General features: G+C 41.9%; 1 protein-coding gene across 2 annotated transcripts; it reads left to right on the top strand.

Annotated features, from left to right (window-relative positions):
• Positions 1–247: 247 nt before the first annotated feature.
• PKN3 (protein kinase N3) lies at positions 248–18,208 on the top strand. 2 transcript variants are annotated; one of them, XM_034067914.1, is made up of 22 exons: positions 352–372; positions 3,530–3,812; positions 4,360–4,508; positions 5,285–5,414; positions 5,529–5,680; positions 6,022–6,217; positions 6,562–6,753; positions 6,994–7,103; positions 7,599–7,742; positions 8,668–8,743; positions 9,712–9,898; positions 10,935–11,046; positions 11,772–11,839; positions 13,282–13,348; positions 13,940–14,031; positions 14,386–14,562; positions 14,652–14,714; positions 15,262–15,338; positions 15,915–16,057; positions 16,289–16,396; positions 16,897–16,977; positions 17,310–18,208. In XM_034067914.1, exons 1-22 carry the CDS (start codon positions 352–354, stop codon positions 17,520–17,522), a joined length of 2,841 nt encoding a protein of 946 aa, XP_033923805.1. In that variant the 3' UTR covers positions 17,523–18,208. The 2 variants fall into 2 exon arrangements, 1 of the variants encoding a protein (XP_033923805.1); XR_004550140.1 differs by lacking the exon at positions 17,310–18,208 and having other exon boundaries at positions 248–372; positions 16,274–16,396; positions 16,897–16,936.
• The last annotated feature ends 548 nt before the right edge of the window (positions 18,209–18,756 follow it).

Genomic DNA, 18,756 nt, shown 5'->3' with positions numbered 1-18,756 from the left:
ACCTACATGGAACGAAGCCCCTAAATCCTCTCCTTCCCAGCAGGGCGACTCGACGGAGCTGCTGTCCCGGCCAGAGCGGCAGGTACCTCAGTGCCCTCAGCGCCCGGCCCGCCGCGCCTCGCTCCCGCCCGCTCCCGGCTGCGCATTTCCCCTCAGGGCGGGGGAGGCAGCGGGGCGGCCTCCGGCCAGGGCGGCGTGTGGGGAAGGGCGGCTCCTGCTCCCTGCGGTCCGGCCTGGCCCGGGCAGCTCCCCCGGGCCCGCACCCACGAGAGGGCGCTGGCCGGCGCCGGCCGCGCCCCGGGAGGGCTGCAGTTTGAAAAGTGCCGGCTGTTGGCGGTGCCGCACGGAGCAATGGCGGCGGGGACCCCGCAGGTGAGCGCAAGGAGGGGGGGGGTCTTATGGCGGGTGGCCTGAGGTGAGGGGGCTTCCCCATGCTGGGCGGCCGCCTCCATCCTTATGGGGTCTCCTATCCCTTTCGGGGGTCTCCTCCATCTTTCCTGCCCTCCGGAAGCCCCCCGGCCCCGGGCAGACAGGGAGGGAGCGGCGGTGGCGGGAGCGGGCTTCCCGCTGTCCCCTCAGCCGTGCGGAGCGGGTGGGATCCCCTAAACACGTCCCTGGCCGCCTCAGAGGAGCGGGGTTCGGGCCAGGGTGGTGCCCGCTGCGGGAGTCCCTGCCCCGGCATCGGGGAGGTGTGGGTCAGCGGGGGGCTGGGGGGGCCGCCGGGCTCCCATAAACATCCAGCTCTGGAATAAGCTCGGCGCAGTGCCCGAGGTGCCCTGCCCTGATCCCTTGAGGCGTTTCAAGCCTAATCTGGGAAAGATGGGATGGAGAGAGCGGCACAAAAGACTGGGTTCTCCCCCTCTCGCTGCTCTCCACCCTTGCACTGATTGGAGTTGGGAAGGGAGCTGAATGGCTCCAGAGGGGATTGCAAGTGACTTTTTTCTTGTAAAGAGTGAATGTGGCCAGCATGAGTGTGCCCCACACTGGCCTTTTCCCTACAGCACAAAGTTGCCCTGAAGGATGTGATTTTCAGCGCCTTGGTGAACACATGTGAGCTTTCTTATTTGAATAGTTTCAATCAAACGTAAATCAGTTTCTGTGTGAAACTGTTAAGACCCAGGTCTGCTCTGGGCTTTGTGCAGGTGAAGCTTATTGTCAAACTGGGCATAACCGCTAAGGGGATGGGATCCTCCCAGGCTGCAATCTCAAGGACTAAGTGCAACTTTGATACTGCTGCTATTTCTGCCAGTTAGGAAGCAGTGTAGACACTTCAGTGCTAGGAGCCTAGCGGAAGCCCTGGGTGAGTTGTGGCAGCCCTACTACAAGTACCAAAAGTGAGTTTATTTGAGCCTGCTTGGATATTTCTCTGCAAGTTGTAAATGCGTTTTGTGATTGTGTTGAAGATTTATCCTGAAGGACTTAGCTTTGTAGGGAGCCCAAGAACAGCTGCAGCATGGGCTGGGGCAGTCTCCTGCTACCCCACCGAAATTCCTGAGTCAGAATGCAAAATAGATCAATCCAAATACAAATTCAGCTTTTCCATCCTCCTTAAAAAGTCCCTGCCCATGGCAGGGGGTTGGAACTAGATGAGCTGAAGGTCATTTCCAAGCCAAACCATTCCAGGATTCTGTGAAAACATGCCATGCTTACATTCTAAATATATTTATAAAAATAGCATGGTGCATTAACCAGTATTCATAAGAGCTTTTGGCAGAGAGTGATGTGGAGGAAAACTGACCCCAAAACTGCCCAGACTATACCTGTTCTCTGAATCAATACACAGGTCTCTGTATTCAGCTCCCTTCATTGGTATTACACTTGCACCACTACTCATTCTGTTGCTCTGAGCAGATCCAGGGGATGGATTGCTTACATCCATTTGCATAGTTTGGATAGAAAAGAGATCTCTATGTTTTTTTCTAATGATTTAAATGAGAGTTGCAGCCAAATGGACTCCTTTTAGTCACTTGCTACAGACTGGATAAAGAGCTTACTGATTTTTCAACTCGGAGCTGGTAAAGGTTGCCTGTGACTCAGGAACTCCATGATTCAAGTTCTTCCTCACAAAACTTTGGATGTTTATCAAAGCTCTGGCTTATAGTTCCTGGCTTTATTAATTGGGCGAGAACTTCCTGGAATCAGGATGTTAATCTGAACGTTTTTGTTACCAAACTGAGCAACTCCTGTTTTGGCTATTGTGTATCTCCTGCAGACCCAACTTGGTTCTAAGCCAGCTTTAAAATAGATGTTTTTTTTCCTTCTTCTTTATTTTGCTGTTAGACTGAAATCAGCAAAAACTGATGGAGGATGTTTGGTTGGGTCTTTGATTAAATAATTGTTTCTGTGTGAATGGCTTCAGCTTTGAATGCACAGCACACTCCTAAAGTGCAGTATTGTACCTGAGTAACACAAAACCAGTGTGGTTTATTGTTGGAAATGTGGTCAACCGACTAAGGAGTGTGAAAGCAAGTTGGGATTCCTGAGTTCTGTCTTCAGTCACTGACCTGCTGTGTGGCATTCAGTCAGTGTAGTAGAGCTTGACAACCATTGCTTTTGCATTTGAGCAGGGAGTATGCTGAATCATTAATGTTAGGTTATTAATATATGTATTGTTTTGAATGCCTTAAAGGCACTCTTCCTGTTGAAGAGAGAAACAATGTCTTGCTTGGATCTGTTACAGTTTTAAGTAGCATCCTCATGGATAAAGCTTTCACAGCTCTGGTGTGAGTCCAGTGTTTATGTGGTAAGATACACCTCTGCTGCTGCTGCCTGTACTGTGTATGTCCACAGCCTGCAAACAGAGCATCTCTGTCCAGAGCTGATGATACATGACTAGAACAAGCAGTGCTGAAAATGGTGTAGATCAAGCTTGAATATTACTAATGCAAGTCAAAATAGTCCATGTTTCTAAGTGGCTTTACTGCCTGTAAATCACAGAATAGAGACTGAGACAACAATTGGCTCACCTTGGAGAGACAGCAGAAAGTTAAGCCTACTCTGTTGCTTGTTCATTTGTAGAAACAGCTGTAGGTTTTACATTTTATTTCTTCATGCCTAACAGCCAAGAGTTAACACATGCTTGTGATGTGCCTAGAAAGCTGTAATGGGTTAGTTGGGATGTGTCTTTGAGCAGTCAGCATCAAGACACATCCACATAAAAATCTGTATCTACTACATCATATTAGTAAAAGGGAATGGTGATCAGAACAAGAGCAAACATTGGCTGGGCTTTGATACTTGAAGAGCAAAGATGTGTGTGGACTTTAAATAACAGGGAGACAATGTGAAGGTTTTTCTCCAGTATGGTTTAAAATGAAATTAAGGCATGTTAAGATAAAAGTTGTGTTCTGTCCTCTGCAATTTAAGTGTAGGTCTGGTCTTGTTGGAAATTTGCTGAAAAGTTTGGCGTAAGAATTTGTTTGAACCAGTTTCTAAATGAAATGGAGTAGTGGAATGTTATGAGGGTATTGCTATACCATAAAAATGGTTGAAGTGGGTTATCTCTGAAATCCTATTGGCTTGATTACAGGGCAGCTGTCTCTTGCAGCTGAGCAATGGTGTGAACTTAATGGATCCAGGCTTCCAGCAAAAACTGGAGGGTGAGAAGGAATTGCTTCGCCGTGCTATCCAGAAAGAACTGAAGATTAAAGAGGGAGCAGAAAACCTGCGCAAAGCGACAACAGACAGAAAGAATCTTGTTCATATAGAGCATGTGCTGAAATCTTCCAACAGAAAACTGGAGCAACTGCATTGGGACCTTCAGGAGCTTAATGCAAGGATTGTAATAACAGACAAAGAGGAGACTAAGACAGGTAGGGCTTGGGTTATGATTGACAGGAAAATTCTCTTATAGTGCTTCATATTTATATATATTGAATTGATGTATTTTTCTGCTGAGGGCTCAAAAGTAGTAAGAATTTCTTCTGTTGTATGTAGCTGACGAAATTATTTGTGCAGTAAAAAGTTGAGTATGGGGCAATAAAAGTGAAAGAAGGCAACATGAGAGATCAATATAGGGAGAAGACCAGCTGAGTGCTGGATACAGGTAATATTCAGGCATAGGTTGCAGGTGGAATTGAAGAGATTTGAACAGAGTTTCTGGGCAGTTGATCAGCCAAGTATCTGACAGGATGAATGAGTATAAAAAGTTCAAAGAGTGCTTGTGAGAACGGATTCATTGATGAACTAAGAAATATTGATTTTTCATTTGAAAGAGTGTTTTGCAGTCAATTTTGTGGACAAGACTTTTTTGTACTTTCTTTTATAGCCTAACCTTATTTCATAGAGACACCCATCAATAACCCAGTGAAATGACACAAGATAATATGACTAATGGTATTGATTGTATTGTTTGTGCAGATGGATCAGTGTCTCCAGATCCTTGTCTCTGGGAAAGAAACCCAGACCCCATGGCAAGGAAGGTTGAAGCTCTGAAAAAGCAGCTGCATGTTGAAATGAAAGTAAAACAGGGAGCTGAAAACATGATCCAAATGTATTCAACATCCAAGGTAAACAGGAATAAGCAACCATTTGAGAATATGGATTTTTTGGTTTGAAATGTGTGTTTAAAATACATACATAAAAACTCTCTGCTAATTGGTGTGTGGAAGAAATTAATTTGTAAAGCTTCTTGGCTGAATCCTATCTCTGCATTTTGGTTCCCAGCATAGTGACAGCATGTCACATTACAGCACAGGACAACCAATACTGTAACTTTGCATTAGACTTACTGCAACATGGTACAGATTTCAAGAATTTAGCAGGAATCAAAAAGGGAGTGAATGATGCATGTTTCATTTGCCAAGGACTTACTCCAACCTATAATTACTGGATGTTTGAGTTTGCTATAACCTTATTTAAAAGACAAATTAAAATATTTAAAAGACACATTAAAAAACCAATAAATTCCAAGTTTATTATGAAGCTTAATTTATCCAGACCAGCAGTGTAGAGGGTGTGATAATCTTATTTGTTAAAAACCTCTGTTCACAAAACAGTGTAAGCGCAGTTAACCAGTGAATCACTAGTCTCAGTGACTGCAAGATTTAGTATTATAACTGGACATCACCTTGACCTGTCCTTTCCCTCTAAAAATGGAGATAGTGATCTCAAAGTCCTTGATCCTCGGAGGTATCTCCTTTACATAACTGCTTATTGTATGCTATTTCAGAATCATTTATGACCCTTCTTGAAGGTATCACCTCATCCTCATATGTGAACACCTCACTGCAATCCATTCTTAATGAGCGGGGCTCCCTCTCTGCCTATGCTTTCTTTTTGGCAGGAGCGGAAGCTGCTGGCTACAGCTCAGCAGATGCTTCAGGACAGCAAGACAAAGATAGAGATAATCCGCATGCACATTGGGAAAGTATCTCAGTCAGCAGGAGGGATGGAAGACCCAGTGGATCCAGCAGGTAGGGTGTTTTAAGTAACTGATAACAGCCCAGAACAGATGCAGCCAAAGCCTTAAGATCCACAGTGCTCAGTCAGTTCTCATCCTTGCCATATTTTATCTCCCAAATTGCCAGTGAGGATGGGGAGCACCATCAGTGCTTTGGAGCTGCGTATTGAGGAGCTGAGACATCATCTGCGCATTGAAGCTGCTGTAGCTGAGGGGGCCAAAAACGTGCTGAAGATCCTGGGAGGGAGTCGGGTACAGGACCGAAAGTTTTTGGCTGAGGTAAGCACTTATTCAGTCTTTCCTGAGAGGGTGCTTTCATGGTGCTTCAACATCAGTGATATAGCATGAATGAATGGAGTTAATCTAGAGTTATTAATCTGGTATTTCCTGTCTCTCTGAGAACAAACTGGGATCACTTTCCCTTCTAGGAATAACATTCCTTCAGAAGTGACACTGAGGGGTGTGATCAGGATCTGTAGGAAAATATTTAGTCTTTTTCCTTTATTAGTAAGGTGTTATCTGGTCTGGGTTGGCAGCTTGCTTTAGTAGTTCAAAAGGATTCATAGTACCTGGACTAGGGCTGTATGATGCCTGTATTCTGTTCTCCTTCATATTGCCAGGCTCAGGGTCGTTTGCAAGAGTCCTCTCAGAAGATTGACCTGCTGCGCTTGTCCTTGGAACGTCAGCTTAGTGAGCTTTCTCCTGATCATCCAAAAAGAGCACTCATCAAGCAGGAACTAGTAAATACTTCCTCCCTGGGAGCTCAACATGGCAGCATCCAACCAACTTCAGTTGTCAAACCTACAGCCCTTACAGGTACATGAGTCCTGCATGGCATGTTGTTTGTGAGGAGAATAGAGGGGAAAAAATAATTGCATTTATTTTCATTATTGTACTGCATTTTGCTACATGGGGATTTTCTAGGGACTGGATTTATGTCTTCTAGGCCAGGCAGAGCTTTTTAATCATATGGATTTGCAATCCCTTAATCTGGGGTAGATTTGAGCTATAAACCAAGAAACCATGAATCTGAGAAATTCTCAGACCCTTCTTGAGGACAAGGCTGACTGGAATAATTTTATCTTTTATATTACACAAAATTGGGATGAATGTGAAGATTTAATAGTAATAATATTCTTTACTCTCCTCAAATTCCTCAGGAACATTGGAAGTGAGACTAATGGGATGTCAGGATCTATTGGAAAATGTTCCAGGACGTTCCCGAATGACTAGTTCTTCTCCTATCTGTGGCAGCCCAAGTGATTTGAGATCCCTTTCCCGAACAAGAGTTGGCCTGGGTATCCATGGCCGTAGTGTTGCAGGGAAGTACCTGCGGAATGAAGAGCCATGTAGTGAGTATGGGGTTCCCTCCTGAACTGAGTGGCATATGGGGTCTTCTCATCATGGTATTGATTAGCCTCGTGCAAGTGTAATTACAAGATACCTGTTTTCTGCAAAGCTAAGAGTTAATTGCATTTTACCTGGTCCTCCCTCTGCTCTTCTAGAAATTGCAGTTGTTTGGGATATTTGCCTTGAGCATGGGAAGTTTTCTGTGGTAAAATATTATAGTCCATGTTTTCTCCTTTGTTTAGATGAGGTTCTTGCTGTTCTCAAAGTGGACAATAAAGTGGTTGGCCAAACAAACTGGGGACCAGTTAATAATCAGGCATGGGACCAGAGCTTTGTCATTGAGCTGGACCGGGTAAGTCTGCCCTAGATTCCTTGTGGTGTTTGTTTTTCCATTTCACCTTGCCTGATTTGCTTGTTTAGCTGCCATTCCACTTGAGTGAGGTCTGCATTGCTGCTGTCCCCATGTCCTTTTCTGCACCAGTTATCTTAGCCTTCCCCTGAAGGCAGTGCATCTCTGGCAGAGGTTCAGCCTGAACAGCATCTGTTGTCCTTCTCTCCTTATCTGAACAGTTTTACTTCAGTTATCAGCAAAGTGGCTCTCACAGGGATTTCTGAAATTGGGAGCCAAGACAACCATCTTCAGAGGGTCTGTAATTAAGGTGTGGAAACAACAGAGAAAGTAGGAAACAAGTATTAAAGAAGATTCTTATGCATACTGTTTAGTTTACTGATTTTACTTATTTACTTTTAACAGCAGCATGTGTATGCCATTGCCAGAGCATGGAGTAGTATGTAACTCTCTCCTGCCTTTTTTTTCCTTTCCCTTGCCACTCATCCATCCCATCAGTCTCGTGAGCTAGAAATTGCCATTTACTGGAGAGACTGGAGAGAACTTTGTGCAGTGAAGTTTTTACGTTTGGATGATTTTCTGGATAACAAACGTCATGGGATGTGCCTCCCACTGGAACCCCAAGGAATGCTTTTTGCAGAGGTATAAGCTTTGTTTCTTTTTAAGAGAACTCTGCTTAGGGTGCTTGCCCTGAAAGCAGTTGTTTAACCCAGGATACAATGGATGGAAGAAGCAATAATCTAGAAGAGTATAATGACACCTGAAATCCTTTTCTGTATAAGGAGCAACGTGATTTAATAGATGTGTATATGCCATAGCCTGGAGTGACTCCTCAACTGCTCCGCTGTAATTATATGTGTGTGTGCTGTGAAATCTGTTCGATTTTATTTGCTTTCATTGTGAGTCATTGGTGACACTTTAATTAAACATATGGCTTCATGGTCAGAATTGAATCACAGAGGCTGTAGAATCAGAGACCTACATTCCCTCTGGGTATGCTATTTTATCATCTTTCTGAGGTTAATAGTTTCAAGTGCCATCAATGAAGAGATTATGCAGGTAATCCCTTAAAAGCCACAGTACTTTCTCCTTTGTGTTGTGATGAAAGTTCCTGTGGTTATCTCTCCAAAAGCAGGAGATCTTGACCTCATGTACCAAAGAAGGCAGGAGAGGAGGCAAATCTGGGTTTTATGGTTTTGTGGGTGTTGGTTTTGGTGTTTTGGTTTTTACTTCTTTGCCATGGACTAATACTTATTTTACCCTACAAATGGATGTGTTCTTTATGCATGGCTTTACAAATTAGATTAATGATGTTTGGGATATGAATTTGTCTGGGTTTTTTTCTGCTTTCAGGTAGCAGAAAATTCCAGCATCTAAAACCATTGCTAAAGTAACAGATGTTTAGAGGGTGAAGCTAGAATAACACAGTCTGGAGCCTATGTAATTGACTCCTGACTTATCGAACAGATATGAATGGAGAATTTGATGAGAGGGCAGGCACGTGTGAAGGTCTGTGTTCACGGTGTAAATGAAAAATCCTGACAAATCCTCTTTGCTTCTCTGCCAGGTGATGTTCTGTAATCCTGTCATTGAGAGAAAGCCAAAACTGCAGCGACAGAAACGCATCTTCCCCAAACAGAAAGGTAAGCTGCTGGAGAGCTGAGTGCTTACTACATAGGGTTTGTAGGTGAGGACAGGGGTTTGCACAAGCAGGCTGGTGTACCCTCCTATCCCACTGAGTTTGCAAGACACTAAAATGCTTGCGGATTCCTGTGTGTAAGTAGGTTGGCTTATTAGAATGGCAAAGTTTGTTCAATCACAAAACATGTAGGCAGCCTGGCTGTGTAATGTGATAATTGTTGTGGTGTTTCTACTCATAATTAACGTTGTGAGGAAGATATAATTACTAGTTATTTAACAGCCTCCTTAGCAAGATCACGGATTCAAGCTGTGCTAATTTAACCAGTAATGCTGTTACTGATGAACAGAGTTTGGAAGGTTTTCAGGAAAACTCTGAATTATAGAAGACTGTATCATGAGCAGGCTACTGATTGTCAAGTCTTTAGAGCTGGCATCTCAGATTAATGGTTTAGGGACTGGAATAACTTGCATACTTTCTTCTTTGTCTGCAAATTCTTTCATGTGAAGCTGAATAAGGTAAGACTTTACATACTGAGAACTCCTGGCAGTGGGGATAAATGAGATTTTATATTATATTATTCAGGAAGTAGTAAAAATAACAAAAACATTCCAAATGTTTGACTCTTTTTAAGGCAATTTCAGAAACTTTCTGTTAGCAAGCTGCCTAATTAAAATACAGTGTTGAAATAGAAGAAAACCTGACTTAAAATAAGGGTTTTTATGTTTCATGCAGTTTCTACTTGAGGATTGTTAAGATGTTCTGTGGAACTGAACTTAAGTGAAACAGTAGATCTATATCATCATCATTACTAATCTTTCTTCCGGGGGGGGAAAAAGCCCATTCTCCCTGAGATGGGATCCCTTTTTGAATAACCCACGGGTGTTTGGGTGAAAACAATAATTTAACAGTACATGAGATTGTAATTTGTGTGTTGTTAAATCACTGGTGTTTTGACTCTGACTCCTCCAGGGAAAGAATTTCTCCGAGCTCCTCAAATGAACATAAATGTTGCTGCTTGGGGTCGCCTGATGATGAGTTTCCTCCCTCCGTGTAGTTCCATGGGCACCCTGAGTCCCCCACTCCATGATCCCATTGACACAGATTTTTCTCCAGTTCCCCCACAAAGTCATGTTGATCCAATGTCCAAATTGAGTAGGTAAGTCATGTTCTGAGTGTTGCTGGATGACACTCTGAAACGGGTGTAGGATAGATCGTAAACTTTGGTTGCATCTTACTAAGGTGGAGGAAGATATTGATCCAAAAAATGTATCTGAGGATTTTAAGTGCTGCCTGAAATTATGTAATTTTAGTGGGGTGTTCAGTACATCGTGGGTTGCTCTGACTTATTGTTAGCACTTGGTCTGATTTCCAGAACTGCTCTCCTAACAAGCAGTGTGTTCCAGAGCCAGTGGGACTTCAACAGCTTTCTTTTCGTCTGCAGTGAGATCTGTGGGCAAGTGGTGATAAGTAAACACTGTGATGGTACAAAATAAAACACCCCAAAACAAACACAAAAAAACAACAAAACGAAAGAAAACAACAGCAAAAAAACAGAAAAGGGGGAAGAAAACCCCAAAACTCAAACGTAACCAAAAGCAGATTTCAAAAGTTACTTTATATACAAATAAAGGTGTATTGGTTTTATGCTGTAATGGAAAAAAATTGCACTTATAAAGTATCTTTACCAGTACAGTAACTGAACTCCAGGCAAGATCACGATGTGATTGTTGTAGTAAAAAGTGCACTCTTCCTTCATGAGGCTAAGTGTACTGCAACCACTGACATAATAGAGCACTCAGAAGGTACATCGCATAGAAGGTACGTAGTATGTATAAACACTGTTACTGCTGATTCACAAGACATAGAAAAGCTAAAAAAAAAAAAAAGCAACCACTGTATTGCTGTTGAAATCAAGGCTTCCTTTAAATTCTTTATCATAGTGATTTATTTCTATGTACCTCTGTTTAATTGATTTTTATAGCATCAGAGAGCCGTTGGATGTGAGTTTAACCATCACCAACTTACCAGCTTCATTTATTAGGAGAACATAACTCTTGATACCTCACAGACTTGCGATGTGAATCAGAGAGTCCTGTTGTCCAGTGTGTTGGGCTGAATTAATACAGAAAGGATGTGTCTGTATGGTGTTCTGTTCTAAGGCAATCTCCTTTAATTTTGTCTTGCAAATGCAGTGACTTTCCTGCGGCTAAGCTCACATTTGCTGATGGAGCACCACCTAAGCCTCCACGCCTGTTCCAAATGGCCAACTCCAAAGAATCAGCCCCATCTCCTGCAGATTCTCCGGTAATCATCAGGGCTAACAGGGAGACCTTTTATTGGCTGTGATTCTTTCAATGCCCAGTTCTTCTTATTTGTTTCTTACTGGAGAAATCAACTGTACTTTAGACAGGCATCTCCTCATTAGCTGGCTGATCTCCAGGGATTCAGAATCCAGTGAGCTGTTTTGGCATGGAGTCTTTACAAAAATTAAACTGGGAGTTCAGAGCAAGAGTGCAGCGAGAAGGTGGGGAAGGAAGGTAGGCAGGCTTTTAGGACCAGATGGAGTTCTTTGTTATTAAAGAAACTGGGCAAACCCAAGAAGAGCTCTATTTTTCTGGCAGGAAGGAGCAGGAAAATTGTTTTGAGTAGTGTAATGGTTAATTACCTGTGTTCTACCACATCTTACCCTTTCTTATTTGCCTTTGGTGATAGAGGAAGCTGCATTGTTTGATCATTATGACTCTTCCTGGGACAGGAAATGTCTTTTTTTCCTAGAAAGGAAATGTTTTATCCCAGACTTATAAAAGCACTTACTTGAAAGGGTTTGAGCCTATAAAAAAATATCACACGTGTTATGTGTGACTGTTGATAATCTGTTTTCATGCTGCTTCCCTCTGAGCAGAGGGGATGACCAACTGCAAGAACTTGTCTGTGGTTATGCTGATTCATGACAGAGGAGAAAATTTGGATGTGGATGTTCAGATCTGACTTGATGATTCCAGATTCTGTCCTTTCCTTTCTGTTCCTAGTGTCTGAAGAGGCTGCATGTTGAAGAGAAGTCCTGCAGCTCTGCTATAACAGTCCCAGCATCTCCAAGGTAACTGTGGACAGCATGGGCTGTCTTGGGTCACAGGTTAAAGAGGCACTGGACTGAAATGTTTGAGCATGCAGTCTAAAATTCAGCTCAAGGTCTGTTTTGGTTTCTCAGCAGCAGCCTCTTAGTGCTGAGTATAGACAGTACCATGAAAAGTCTGCTCTGAACTTGTCCAAATGTGACTCATCTGCTTTTGAACCCCAGCATTTAGCCTAGTGATGATAGACTGTACACTAGAGTGTAATAGATTATTTGAGTAGACACTTACCTATCTTCAAGTGCTTCCTTGTTTGAAGTTTTATGGTGTGGTATATTTAAAAATATCTGTGTTCTAAGTAATGAATTTCAGAACCACTTTTGCTGTCGCTCACACTTCTGTTTCTATTGATATGCAAGATACACTGTATTTCATTACGTAGGGAGGTATAAACCAGTAAGTTGTTTATAGTCTATGGCAGTTATATCTACACAATTTGTACAGGACAACAGCACACAGCAGTAAATATACCAAAACCAGGACAAATAAAAAAATAATTATTATTGTTGAACAAATACTGACCAAAAAAGCATAAATAGCAAAATCTATCAAAGCTGATCTTAGAGTTCAGATCATAGAATTATCTTCATAATTTCATCATCAATTTTGAGGGGTCCCATCTTCAAAACTATGTCAGGTACCTGCCTACTTTCCCTCTGAGAAGGCTGAGGAGGGATTTGAGTCCTTCATGGGTAGACACTTTGCTTTTTGTTTCACTGACTGGAGGTGTCCCAGAGTATCTGCTGCCATGTAAAGATGATCCTGGACTAGGGTGTTTAGGATGTGGGTTGTTTGTTGGGGGTTTTTTAATTATTATTTCCAAGCAGTTCTGCAGTCTGAGTTTCCCTGGTAACACCTTGTGGCTGACACAGCATCTCTTTATTCAGCTTCGATTTTTCTAGCAACATCTTATATCTGTTGTCTCACCATGTTTCATTTCCAGTTCTTGAGAGAGACCTTTTTTTCTTATGCCCTTATCCTACTAGCACTTGATACACATGCTCATGTCTGATTAACACAATTGCTGTTGAGCCTGCTGAAAGAAGTGAAGGCAAAATTGAATTTTACTACTTCAAGGATGGGGGTGGAGGGGAACTAATCCTATTATGGAAAGTAACAGAGAAAGCAAGCTTTGGAGAGTGGGAATTGTTGCTCCTGTTGCCAGCAGAGATCAAGTTAGACTGTTGCCACTGAGAGCAGTTTCCTTGTGGTTACCTGCTACTTTTTTCAGTGGCAGAACACAGCAAGCCTAAGTTTTCAAGATTTCATCTTAGACAAGGAGTGGTTGATGCAGCTGTTTGCTTTCCATTTTGCTATATAGAGCTTCTTCACCTAACAGAAGTATGTACTCTTTAGTTATCTGTGCATGTTTTGGTTATTGTCTCAGCAATTCTGTGTTTGTCTGCAGGAAGAGGACAGTTCAGCTTGAGGATTTTCACTGTATTGCTATGTTGGGACGTGGTCACTTTGGGAAGGTAATACAGAAGTGTACACTTTGTGAAAGAGAGCAGAGGGACTGTGGCTCTGAAGAGCGGCCTTTGCCTCAGAGTCCAAATAGAAATGTTGCAGTATAGAAGAGATTTGTTGCAGCACAGATGTACAAAACAAACCCAGGCCAACCACACAAGCAGATGATAACTTGTTACCAGTCAAAATTCCTGAAGATCTGTGGTTTCAAAGCCTGAAGAAAACTATCCTGAGAGTCATTTCATAAAGCACGCCATTACCATTCCTTTGTTTTTCATGGTGGTCACTAATAGAATAGCTCTGTTCTCAAAATCTGTGTGCATAGTTGCTTTCTGTGAGAGCTCTGAGGTGCTCATGAAGCACTGCACCAGCTGTGATACTACTGTTTGTTTAAAGAATATAACTTACACCAACATCCTTCTAGACTGTTTCAGTACAAGGAGCAGGAAAAAAGTGCTAAATTTTTGGAGTTACTTGAGCTTGGTGTTGAGAATGACTCCTATTGACACAAACTATTTCTATCCACTCCAGACAGTCAAAGTAATGCAATAAGGAAATAACAGATTTGTTTGAAGTAAAGCTTTTCTGTTGTCTTTCAGGTACTGCTGGCTCAATACAAGGCAACTGGGAAGCTGTATGCTATCAAAGCCCTGAAGAAAAAAGATATTATTAGGAGAGATGAAATCGATAGGTAAGCTTGGTTTAGAGATGGTACTATTGCCAGAGGGTACATTTACACACCTGTAATCAAATGCTAGTAGGTTTTATGTGTACTGGTCGTGGCATTGTTAAAGTTAAATATGACCTTAGGGCTTGAGTAAGGAAACTTATAACAGTGCTGCTTTCTGCCTTCTGGTGGAATAATACCTGAAGAACATTGTAAGACTGAAGATTTGGAAGGATATAAGATAAATATTTTATTACCCCTCACTTTTTATTTCTCTGACTTAAGCTGTAACAATTTCCTTCTTCATCCTGTCTTTCTCAGAACAGGCTTTTCTGCCAGGTTTTAACACTGACGTTTTCATTCTTTGAATCCTGGCAGCTTGAACTGTGAGAAGCGAATATTTGAAGTGGTCAATTCTTCTGGTCATCCATTCCTGGTGAACATGTTTGCATGTTTCCAGACACCTCATCATGCTTGTTTCGTGATGGAGTATACTCCAGGTGGTGATCTTATGATGCGCATTCATGAAGATGTCTTTCCAGAGCACGTGGCACAGTGAGTTACAATTAGTCTAGTTTCCAGGCACTAAACATTTTTAACTTGATTCTCATATATATTTCCTGATAACTATTCCTCTCTTTTAGGTTTTACACAGCCTGCGTAGTCTTGGGGCTCCAGTTCTTGCATGAGAAGAAAATTGTTTATAGGTAAAGAAGCAAAAATTCATGAATAAGACAGTCCAGCAACTTGAAAGTTGATTTTTCCTGTCTGGAGCTCACTATCTTTCTAGGGTCTCTAATCTTTCTGTCTGTCTTTGTTTTCCCCATGGCCTGCTGCTATCAGCATGTTCATCGTGTTTAAAGTAAAGAAAGTCATCTAGAGGCTATTCATCTGACATGTTGCAGGTGATTAATCCTCTCTGACATGTCAATACATTCTGGGGGGCACCTGTAAGTCACTTCTTTCCTTTTTACTGTCATAGTCAAGTACTGTGTCATGCTGTTGTGGGGTGCTCTTTTCCAGATTAATAAGCCCCACCCAGCTCCAAACTGTTTTGTGAGCCTTTCATTAAGAGGAAAACATCAATAACTTAAGGGAAATCTTTGAAATAATACATGATTTAAAACAAAGGTAGACTTTGCTCAGTTTAAATTTGACTTTATTAACATCTAGCTTCCACCTCTTGTGCAAAAAAAGATGTTGGTTGGCAACCCTAGGACATCATCCATTTTCTTTCCTCTCATTTACCTTTAGGGACCTGAAATTGGATAATCTGCTTTTAGATGCTGAAGGATTTGTGAAGATTGCAGATTTTGGATTGTGTAAGGAAGGTGAGTGACATTGGTGAAGCTGAAATTGAACCATTAGAACCAGTTTAGGGTCTGGGCTGCAGTAGTTTGTTTGCAAATACAGATACTGAGGTGGTCCTGTGTAACTTGCATTGATCCCCATCTTAAAAACAAAATAAAACCCACCAAGACCAAAAAACCCCAACAAACCAAACAACAAAACACCCTGACCTGTCTGGCCATGATGAACTTGGAAAGCGAACTTTGTCCTTTCATCTTCAGGAAACTTACAAAGGAGTTTACAATGTGTTTGTTTGTTCAAAGGCACCAGAATATAGGATGCTACAAAATGTGTACTTGAGTAACTGAGCAATGGAATCTGCAGGGAATTGCCTTGTTTTTCTGCTTCTTTAAGCATTGTCTGTAAATTTCTTATTTGGAGTTGTCTAGGGCCTCAGGTTTCATACCTGCTATTGCTGTTTACAGACATTAAAGAGAACCTTTGCCTGGTTAACAACATTAGATTATCAGTGATAAACTGTGGCTTCCAGAAGGTGAGGCTGCACGTGATCCATTTAGTAATGTGTGCTGGGTTTTACAAGTGTTCTTTTCCTACAGGAATAGGTTTTGGGGACCGCACAAACACCTTCTGTGGCACCCCTGAATTTCTGGCTCCAGAAGTCCTGACAGACATCTCATACACTCGGGCAGTAGACTGGTGGGGATTGGGTGTGCTCATTTATGAGATGCTTGTTGGTGAGGTAAGACCTTTCTTTAGGAGGACCTCCCTAAGCAGGCTTGTGGCAATAGCACCCAATCACGTAAGATAACACTTTGCTGAATGCAGTCAACTGTTAGTACTTAAATTACATTTTACTCATTCATAGTGCTTGCCAAACGCTATTTCATACAGTTGTGTGCTCTTCTCATCCCTATTTAATAGTGAGGAATGGGTGCTATGTGGATTGAATAATCAGATGTCCTAATTGCAGTCACCATTCCCTGGAGACGATGAGGAGGAAGTCTTTGACAGCATTGTCAATGATGAAGTCCGGTATCCACGATTCCTTTCATCTGAGGCACTTTCGATAATCCGGAAGGTAATGGACTTGATGGGTTGCTGAGAGCCTGAGGAATTTGCCTTTATTGTGGAAGTGGATCCAGAGGGATTCTATTAGGACTGGATAACATTTGTGTGTGTAATCTGGAGCTGCCTACACAGACTAAGGAAACATTTCACATTTACACATATTTTTCCTTTCCTTCCCTTTACATGAATGTTATTCTTCTGTCTAAGGATGACTAAGCAGACTTCGTACTGAGGGCTATTGCTGCCAAGTCTGACACGGAAAAGTGTTGATTCAAGGGCAGGAATGTCAGAGTCATTCAGTTTTTAAATGTAACCCAGTAGTCAGGGCTTCACAATTAAGATGAGATGGTCTGAGCTATTACTAGCAGATTTATGACCTTGCTGCAAAGTGACAATGAGAAGATACTGAGGGATCAGTCCATCTCCTTTCTTTTTTTTTTTATTCTCTGGAATATGATTTCTGTCCACCTTTGTTCCCAGTGTTTAATTTTGACCTGATATTTCCTGCAGCTTCTTCGGAAATGTCCAGAACGTAGACTGGGAGCAGGGGAAAAAGATGCAGAAGAGATTAAAATCCAGGCCTTTTTTAAGGTAGGAACTCACTTTATCCCTCCTCCTCATCTCTTGTGCTTGAGCTGAGAGTGATATACTTTCTGTTGGTATGGAGGCATATTTCCTATTAGTCATCAGTGAGATTTTAGTTGTAGCTTCTATTGCACCTCGGTGCTCTATTCCAGAATGTGTTTCATGTTTGAAATTACATCTCCCAGGAGTGTATTCTGGGATCTGGAAGCTCCCAGAAGTGGTTTATTTCTGATTGTGCTGCTTCTAGGTACAAATACACCTACCTTGTGAGCCATAAACATCTCATTTCATAAATAATCTTAATGTCAATTTGGTCTGTTCACTTCCTTCTCTTACAGGGAATTAATTGGGATGCCTTGTTGGCCAGGACTCTGAAGCCCCCTTTTGTGCCCACTCTAAGAGACCCAACTGACATTAGCAACTTTGATGAAGAGTTTACATCACAAAAGCCCATCCTTACTCCTCCAGAGGATGTTGCTCTCCTAACCCGTAAGGAGCAGAATGTCTTCAAGGACTTTGACTTTGTCTCCAGACACCTTTTAGATGTTTGACTCTTGAGCTATAAAAAACATGAACAGATTGTTACCACCTTGAGAGAGGGAGCAGAGGACTTGGCGTGAGCAATGGAAAAGTCAACAGATCTACTAGATCTGGTAGTTGTGCTGATGACCCTGGGATGAGAGCGACCCACAAGCTGAGTTAACCTGCTGTGGGTTTTTTTCAGACTCCTTTGCTGGAGGGATACTGGATGTCAGTTATTTTTAAGGAGCAATTAGACTCTGACTGGATATATCTTTTGCTGCCATTAAATATAGATGGAAATGTGGAATTTAAGATGGACTTAATTTAATGAAATCAAATAATCTCTGCAACCCAGGTTACTCTTCACAAAAAGCCTAAGTAAGTAGCACAGCTTTTTTAAGTTGCATAGTAGCAGAGGGAATGGACACTTCTCAACTGTTGTCTAGAAAAGATACATACAGCATTACCTCTTTGTAGTGATTTTAAGATCATCCCCACTCCTAATTATGTGTGTGCCAGAGAAGGACTGGATTTTAGCACAACCAAGACAATGATGTTTGGGTTTGACAATGATCCGAGTGATTTATCTCGAGGAAAATGAGTCTCTTTCTACTTTTTTGAGGATGCTAAATCTCAAATATTGTTTTTAATGATATGCACAAGCCACAGCTTTGCACATTTTATTCTTGAAAATAAACCATTCCTTATAATGAAATTTCAGCTTTTCATCTCCTTTGTGTTAGCTGAACGTTTCAGGTCAGGGCTAACCATACGCTGTCCAACAGGCAGGCTTTTGTTTTTCTCTGTAAACGTTAATAGTAGCATTTCCTTCCTTCCTTCCTCCCTCCCTCCTTCTCAATCAAGTTGTCTGTGTACATGTTGCATGGTGTCATCCACTGTCACAGACGAATGACTGTAGTCAAATTGTCTCTCCACAGATGTTATCAATAGGTATCCTGTATCTTTTGTTGGGATAGTCAAATAATTACAGGGTGAATACTGGAAAATCAGTAAGTTAAAGGTGATTTTCTTTGCCTGGTAACATGTGTTGTAATTATGCTTGGTAAGATACTTTTTTCCTCTTAAATTCATAATATTAGCTTGTTGGGCAAAAAAAAAGTAGCACAAGAGTATCTAGAAATGAAGCATCGTATTGATCACAAACAGGGAACACACAGCTATTATTCTTTCAGTTTGTCTCCAACAGAGGTAGAAGTTGAAGCAATGTGATTGTACTGTATATGGACATAAGGCTCAGTGCAG

This window comes from Melopsittacus undulatus, chromosome 11 (assembly GCF_012275295.1).
Source record: "Melopsittacus undulatus isolate bMelUnd1 chromosome 11, bMelUnd1.mat.Z, whole genome shotgun sequence".
Classification (NCBI taxonomy): domain Eukaryota; kingdom Metazoa; phylum Chordata; class Aves; order Psittaciformes; family Psittaculidae; genus Melopsittacus; species Melopsittacus undulatus.
Note: the sequence above shows the minus strand (reverse complement) of the source record. Positions and strands in the feature narration are given on the sequence as shown.